Source organism: Dendropsophus ebraccatus, chromosome 5, assembly GCF_027789765.1.
Source record: "Dendropsophus ebraccatus isolate aDenEbr1 chromosome 5, aDenEbr1.pat, whole genome shotgun sequence".
NCBI lineage: Eukaryota > Metazoa > Chordata > Amphibia > Anura > Hylidae > Dendropsophus > Dendropsophus ebraccatus.
The window spans coordinates 147,330,096-147,338,328 of NC_091458.1; the positions used below are offsets into that span (position 1 = coordinate 147,330,096).

The window sequence follows — 8,233 nt, forward strand, 5'->3', positions numbered from 1 at the left end:
CTGAGTGGCTGAGCGGACCTGAGACGTCACGTCTCGGGCCTGCGTCAGACACCCGGTAGCAGCCGGGAACCGGGCACCGGAGCGCCGTTATGCGGGACCCGCCGCTGGAACCAGGGAGGTGAGTGGACATCTTTTCCCTCGGCCATCTCCTCCCCGGTCCCAGCAAAAAAGTGCCTCCCGCTGGAGTACCCCTTTAAACTGCAAGATATTAGGATTATTTTATAATGTAGATACAAAAATGGAAAATTAGAAAAAAATGTCACCATAAATTCTTAAAAAATATGTTGACAATATGACAACAATGGGGGAGATTTATCAAACATGGTGTAAAGTGAAACTGGCTCTGTTGCCCCTAGCAACCAATCAGATTCCCCCTTTCATTTTCCAAAGAGTCTGTGAGGAATGAAAGGTGGAATCTGATTGGTTGCTAGGGGCAACTGAGACAGTTTCACTTTACACCATGTTTGATAAATCTCCCCCATTGTTGTCATATTGTCAACATATTTTTTAAGAATTTATGGTGACATTTTTTTCTAATTTTCTAATAAAGTTATTTTCTGATAACAGAATCCCTTTAAGAACCACAGCAGAGCTCCTCCAGCCTCTAGTCATGGTACAACCCTATCACCTGCCTCCAGCACCGTCTCTTTATTAACCCCGCCATCTCCACCAGCGACCTGCACTTTTGCTTCCTTCCATTGAGACTGTAGCAGTCTTTTGTCTCCCTCCTCAGACCCCCTGTGCCTGTTCAAACAAGTTGTAGTGAGATGTTAATAGAGGCTCCGCACTCCGTGTATAGGGGGACTGGAATTCCGTGTAATCTTCCACATTAATCTCACAACAATGAAACAAGCCGCCTGATCCTCACAGAAGACTTGGCGTAAGGAATTCAGGCACATTACAAGGATCTGCCCATCATATGCATAGAGCAGGGTAGGAACCTTGGCTCTCCAGCTGTGGCAAAACTACATCTCCCATCATGTCTGGACAGACAAAGCTAAAGCTTTGGCTGTCTAAGCATGATGGGCGTTGTAGTTATGCACAGCTGGAGAGCCAAGGTTCCCTTACCCCTTCCATAGAGAGTAGCTAAACACATTAAAGGGATGCTCCAGCAAAAAATGTTTTCTTTAAATCAACCGGTATCAGAAAGTGCCAGAGATTTGTCATTTACTTCTATTAAAAAATCTTCAGTCTTCCAGTACTTATCAGCTGCTGTATGTCCTGCAAGAAGTGATGTATTCTCTCCAGTATGACACAGTGCTCTCTGCTGCCACCTCTGTCCATGTCAGGGACAGAGGTATTTTTTGTCACTTTCTGACGCCAGCTGATTTGAAAGAGAAAAAGAAAATTCCACTGGAGTACCCCTTTAATTCAACTTTATAGGGATTATACTAGAGTGTTAATTGCAAGAACAGATCAATATTCCAGTCCAGTAACTATAACACCGATGACATTCAATGCTACCAGCTCATCTTATTAATCCCTGTTATCACGCTGTCAGGTTGGTGGCATCATTCTGCCCCGCTGCTAACACCTCGGATGGTGCGAGGCCTGTCATCACATAATACACCCAATACATGTACAGCACAGAATATAACATATAATACACCTAATACATGTACAGCACAGGATATAACACATAGCAGATTTATCAAACATGGTGTAAAGTGAAACTGTCTCAGTCACCCCCGGCAACCAATCAGATTCCACCTTTCATTCCTCACAGACTCTTTGGAAAATGAAAGGTGGAATCTGATTGGTTGCTAGGGGCAACTGAGCCAGTTTCACTTTACACCATGTTTGATAAATCTCCCCCATTGTTTTCATGTTAAACATATTTTTTAACATAATCTCCCCTGTATTCCACAGAATCATCAGACGATGATTTATCCATAGAGAAGCTGGCACCGTCTCCCCGTGCAGCACCATATGTTCAGTGCATTTATGGATCACCGATCAATATGGCCACTGGCATTATCAATACTGCCGAGGTGCAATGTGCCCGCATGTAAGGACAGGCACATCACAACGGCCGCACAAGGGGACCTTTGGTCCGTCATTAATGATGACACTAATGAGAGGGGACCGGCCAGTCACAAAGTGGCTCTATAGAGAGAAGGGACTTTGATCTCTTTAGGAAGTGAGGTTATTCACCAGGAAAAAAGAAAGAGAAGTCTAGACATGAAGGTTCAGAGTCAGAAGTGACCATTTCACTGCTGAAACAAACAACTGGCAAAGTCAATTTTATCAGAACACAAATCTGTATTTTTTTAAGGGGTTATCTTTTTCTTTCAAATCAACTGGTCTCAGAAAGTTATATAGATTTGTAATTTACTTCTATTTTCAAGTTTTCCCATACTTATCAGCTGATGTATGTCCTGCAGAAAGAGGTGTGACACAGTGTTCTCTGCTGCCACCTCTGTCCGTGTCAGGAACTGTCCAGATTAGTAGTAAATCCCTATAGAAAACCTGCGCAGTTCCTGACACAGACAGAGGTGGCAGCAGAGAGCACTGTGTCAGACTAAAAAAAAGAAAACTTACAGCAGGACATACAGCAGCTGGTAAGTATGGGAAGACTGGAGATTTTTAAATAGAAGTAAATTACAAATCTATATAACTTTCTGATTTAAAGGAAAAAGATTTTCGCTGGATAATCCCTTTAAACTCAGTCCGGATACAGGCCGAAACAAACAATAGAGTCTGGGTGGAAGTGTTCCCGCAATGGCTCCTTCCATCCCCTGGTGTACCAGCTCTTTGTTCTGTAACAATACTTCCACAATACATCAAACCTTAATTAGTAACAATGTAATAAACCTTGTGGGTGGTAAATCCTACACAGGTTGGACCTCACATACATAGGCCGGATTTATAGACGGTCCCTAGACTGGACTCAAGAGAACCTGAAGTAGGAGACGCAAACGGAATACTGACTGGCTACTCTGTGAGCCCTGGCGGCCGTTCATCACGTTACCGGGTGGTCACATGACACATTGCACTGTAGTCATGGCTTCTTTAAAACAGAAGTTCAACAAAAGTCCAGTGCCCATGTCTTCTCCCCTCTGTCTCAATAGAAAACAATTGTGTCCTTTATTTGCCCTTTGACCTTTCTTGGCAACAGGTTCCTATATATTATAATATATTATATTTATATATATATATATATATATATATATATATATATATATATATATATAATTTTATTTTTTTTAATGCACATTGCCAGTTACCTTAGACTCCAGTCAAAAAAAAAATTAACTAGTGTCAGAAAGTTATACAAATTTGTAAATTACTTCCATTAAAAAATCTCCAGTCTCTCAGTACTTATCATCTGCTGTATGCCCCACAGGAAGTGGTGTATTCTTTCCAGTCTGACACAGTGCTCTCTGCTGCCACCTCTGTCCATATCAGGAACTGTCCAGAGCAGGAGAGTTTTCTATGGGGATTTGCTACTGACATGGACAGAGGTGGCAGCAGAGAGCACGGTGTCAGACTGGAAAGAATACACCCCTTCCTGCAGGACATGCAGCAGCTGATAAGTACTGGAAGACTAGAGATTTTTAAATAGAAGTCATTTACAAATCTATATGATTTGAAAAAAAATATATATTTTTTGGGGGCAGGAGTACCTCTTTAATACCACCATCTGTAACCGTTGTTTGTTCTATGACGTCTTACAATATATTTACATCGCATCATAAATCTCTATCCTTATCCGTCCCCACAGATCCTATTTTTCCCTGTGTCAGCTAAAAAAACAAGTCGTATCAATTATTAATATTAGCGGCTAATTAATAAACATGTAAAAACCCTTCCGTCACCGAGTCAAACTTTACAGGTCGCCTCAATGAGATCTCCAGCATCCAGGCGCAGCACATACCCCTCCTCTATCCACCATGGGGGGGGGGGGAGGACATCAAAGGGAGGTATGTTAAAGCGTAAATAGCAAGGAGGAAAAGGATTATGGAAATAAAGGTGTGGAGGAGGGGAAGGAGGGGGGGAAGATACAGAAAGAGAAGCAATAGGCAAGTGCAGGAGACAGGGGTGATGGGAAGTTTTAAATGGGTGAAGAATCAGGTGGTGAGTGCCGACGTGTAATAGAGAAAAAGTGCAAAGATGATGAGAGGAGAAGAGGACAAAGCAATAAAGATTGGGGGATTATACCACAGAGCAGGGGTAGGGAACCTGTTGTAAAACTACAACTCCCATCATGCCTGGAAAGCCTTCAGGATGGGAGTTGTAGTTGTACAACAGCTGGAGAGCCAAGGTTCTCTACCCCTGGATTATACCATAGAGAATAAAAGGTGTAAAGAAGAGTGGGGCTATGATCACATAGAAACCAGGTGGCAGTGACGGGCAAAGAACATCCACAGGTGTGACTGATACAGAGGACTCTGAGCAGCAGGGTATAAGGCTAAGAAATGGCCGTGCAGGAATGGTGCAGCAACGGCCATCCAGCTTCCTAGCTACAGAAATTCCTCAGTAATGTCCTAGGAAAAGGAGATGTTCCACTGACTGGACGATGACTTTCTAGGATGTGATGATGACGTCACTGACAGGAGCGGGGATGACGCCGGACGATACAATGTGTTACAAATGTGCAAAGAACGGAAGAAGAAAGTCAGGGAAGAAATAAACAAACAAACATTGATAGATTGTGGCAGCGGGATGAGGTCAGGGATGGACGTGGACGGGAAGGCAACAATTGTGTCTCTGTGTCAGTGCCGGCAGATGGGGGATTCACTGTCATTGGGGGGAATGGGAATTTGGGATCGGAATAGGAAAACTTATCAGAGACAGGAGGCGGGCTATTATATCTATTGTGATCATATGTATAGGTATATCTATTGTTATTATATATAGGTATATCTATTATTATATATAGGTATATCTATTGTTTGTATATATATATATATATATGGGTATATCTATTGTTATTTTATATATATATATATATATATATATATGTATATCTATTGTTATTATATATAGTTATATGTTGTATTATCTATCGCTTTTACATATAGTTATATCTATCTGGCTGATAGGGGTTTTGTCTTCCTCTGGATCAACACAGTAGGGTCTCCCTAGGTTGAACATGATGGACTCTCGTCTTCTTCCAACCTTGTTACTATCTATTGCTATTAAATATAGTTACATCTGGTTATATATATTGTTTTGTCTTGTTCTATCTATATATAGTTATTTGTTGTTCTATCTATTGTTATTGCCTATAGTTATAGCTGGTTATATCTATTACTATTACATATAGTTATATATATATATATTGCTATTATATATAGTTATATATTGTTATATCTATTGCTATTATATATAGTTCTATCTTGTTCTATCTATATATAGTTATTTGTTGTTCTATCTATTGTTATTACCTATAGTTATATCTTGTTCTATCTATTGCTATTATATCTTGTTCTATCCATCTAGTTCTAGTGGTTAGGTGGGTTTAGCAGCCCATCTCCATAACCCTGGCCGCCCATGGCCCCCTCAGGTGACTGAAGAGAAAACTATGCCTTAGGGGAACAAAAAGGAGCTTGTAAAGAATCAGACTTCCACATCCAGGAAGGTGACAATACATGAAGGGAGGAGGAAGGGAACAAAAGAAAGGGGAGAATGGGACAAGAAGAAAGGCCTGGGGGATTACAGGGGGGTAGTAGAACAGATGGGATAAGTAACAGCAGGGCTGGGGATTAATATCAGGGCAGGAAGTTTATAAGATAGGGAGAGAAGTGAGGAGGAAGAAGAGGAAGAAGAGGACAACAACATGGGGAGAAGAGGCATCAAAGAGGGAAGAAAGGTGCAGAGGAGAGGTGCAAGAAGTGACCAGGGGGAAAGGGGAGGAGGAGAAGAGTCAGACTGAGGGGAAGGAGGGAGTGAAGGGGGAGGAACAGCAGCAGCAACCAGTCACTGACCTGTGGGAGTCTCAGTCTCCAGGGGGAAGCACAGGGGGGCGACCAGGAGCAGCAGGGACAGCTTGGGGTACATTCTGAACTTCTCCATGTTCCTGTCTCAGTCTAGTCTTCTGCCCCCTGCGGTCCAAGCTGTAGGCTCCCCCCTCTATCACCACATACTCCTCTCCCCCCTCTTCATTCCTGCCTGCTCCGCCACGGGAAAGTTGCAGAGTGGAGCGGAGTGTCAGACCAGCTCAGTGTATCAGGGCTGACGTCATGGGCTCCAAGTAGAAAAGTGCCCGTACTGCCCCCTGGTGGACGAAGGAGGAACGTGGAGCAATAGTGACATCTGCTGGCGGTTCTGGGGAAGCGCAGCTACAGAATCAGGATCGATGTCGCAGCTTGTTGTGGACGCGATGATTCGCTGTCTGCGTGTGTAACTGCGGCTCCCGGGCAGAGACACCAGAAGCTGCGACCCTTTGTGTGCCATACTTACCTCCCCAGTCTTATCTTTCATAAAGTAACTGTGATTTACTATGATCTGTGTTAGATATCAGTGTTAGGCTAGGGCTGGGCAATATGGCAAAAAAATAAAATCTCCATTTTTAAATTTTTTTGGATGCTTCTCGATTTAAATCTCGATTTTTTTAAATTTTTTGCTAAATAAACTGAAGATTTTTCTCGCAGCGTCAGATACTATTTTAATGACGTTTGAGACAACAACTGTATGGCTTCCCAGTGTAACAGTGCTCCCCCTGTGACTGGGGGGGACAGAAGGGGGACAGAGGGGGGCTGGGGGTGATAGAAGGGGGCTGGGGGTGGCTGGGGGTGACAGAAGGGGGCTGGGGGTGACAGAGGGGGGCTGGGGGTGATAGAAGGGGGCTGGGGGTGACTGAGGGGGGCTGGGGTGACAGAAAGGGGACAGAGGGGGGCTGGGGGTGACAGAAGGGGGCTGGGGTGACAGAGGGGGGCTGGGGGTGACAGAAGGGGGCTGGGGTGACTAAGGCGGATAGAGGGGGGCTGGGGATGACAGAGGGGGACTGGGGGTGACAGAAGGGGGCGGGGGGTGATAGAAGGGGCAGGGGGTGACTGAGGGGGATAGAGGGGGGCTGGGTGTGACAGAAGGGGGCTGGGGGTTACTGAGGGGGATAGAGGGGGCTGGGGGTGACAGGGGGATAGAGGGGGGCTGGGGGTGACAGAGGGAGACGGGGTGACAGAAGGGGGCTTGGGGTAACTGAGAAGACAGAGGGAGGCTGGGGGTGACAGAAGGGGGACAGAGTGGGGCTGGTGGTGACAGAAGGGGGCTGGGAGTGACAGAAGGGGGCTTAGGGTAACTGAGGGAATAGAGGGAGGCTGGGGGGGACAGAGAGGGACTGGGGGTGACAGGAGGGGGTTGGGGATGACAGAAGGGGGCTGTGGGTGACAGGGGGATGGGGTGACAAAAGGGGGCTGGGGGGGACAGAGGGGGACTGGGGGTGACAGAAGGGGGCTGTGGGGGACAGAGGGGGACTGGGGGTTGACAAAAGGGGGCTTGGGGTAACTGAGGGGACAGAGGGGGGCTGGGGGTGACTGAGGGGGACAGAGGATGGCTGGGGGTGACAGAAGGGGGCTGGGGGTGACAGAGGGTGGCTGGGGGTGACAAGGGGGCTGGGGGTGACAGAGGGGGACTGGGGGTGACTGATGGGGACAGAGGGGGGCTGGGGGTGACAGAGGGGGACTGGGGGTGACTGATGGGGACAGAGGGGGGCTGGGGTGACTGATGGGGACAGAGGGCGGCTGGGGGTGACTGATGGACACAGAGGGGGGCTGGAGTGACTGATGGGGACAGAGGGTGGCTGGGGGTGACAGAGGGGGCTGGGGGTGACTGATGGGGACAGAGGGGGGCTGGAGGGTAACAGAGGGAGGCTCGGGGTAACAGGGGGACTGGGGGTGACAGAGGGGGACGAGGGGTGACAGAAGGAGGCTGGGGGGGACAAAGGGGGGTGACAGAAAAGGACTAAGGGAGGCTGGGCGTGACAAAGGGGGACTGGGGCAGGAGTGCACATGCAGGTCCCTGGTCTCTAGACTGCAGGATAAGGTGATTACTGAAGCTGTACAGCGTGGTCCGACAGCTCCAAGATCCACAGCAATCACCCTGCAGTCTCTGCTGTCTCCTCCAGAGACCGGGGAGCGGGTGTGTTAGGGGTGGAGGCCGCCCACACCGCAGATCTCGGGACTTCCCTCCAGCCCAACGGCCACACACTGCTCCACCGCCCCTCTCCAGACTGTTCGCCCCGGCTCGACTCTGTATCACGCCACCCGTCCGCCCCACACTGACCCATGCC

General features: G+C 47.2%; 1 protein-coding gene across 5 annotated transcripts in view; it reads right to left on the reverse strand.

Annotated features, from left to right (window-relative positions):
- PTPRU (protein tyrosine phosphatase receptor type U) overlaps positions 1-6,174 on the reverse strand; it is a 111,565-nt gene extending 105,391 nt beyond the window's left edge. For 4 of the 5 annotated variants that reach the window (XM_069971572.1, XM_069971570.1, XM_069971569.1 and 1 more), the window contains exon 1: positions 5,931-6,174. In XM_069971572.1, coding sequence (XP_069827673.1) covers positions 5,931-6,018 — 88 coding nt within the window. In that variant the 5' untranslated portion in view covers positions 6,019-6,174. The remainder of the gene's footprint in view (positions 1-5,930) is intronic. The other variant, XM_069971571.1, reaches the window with a different exon arrangement.
- Between the last annotated feature and the right edge of the window lie 2,059 nt (positions 6,175-8,233).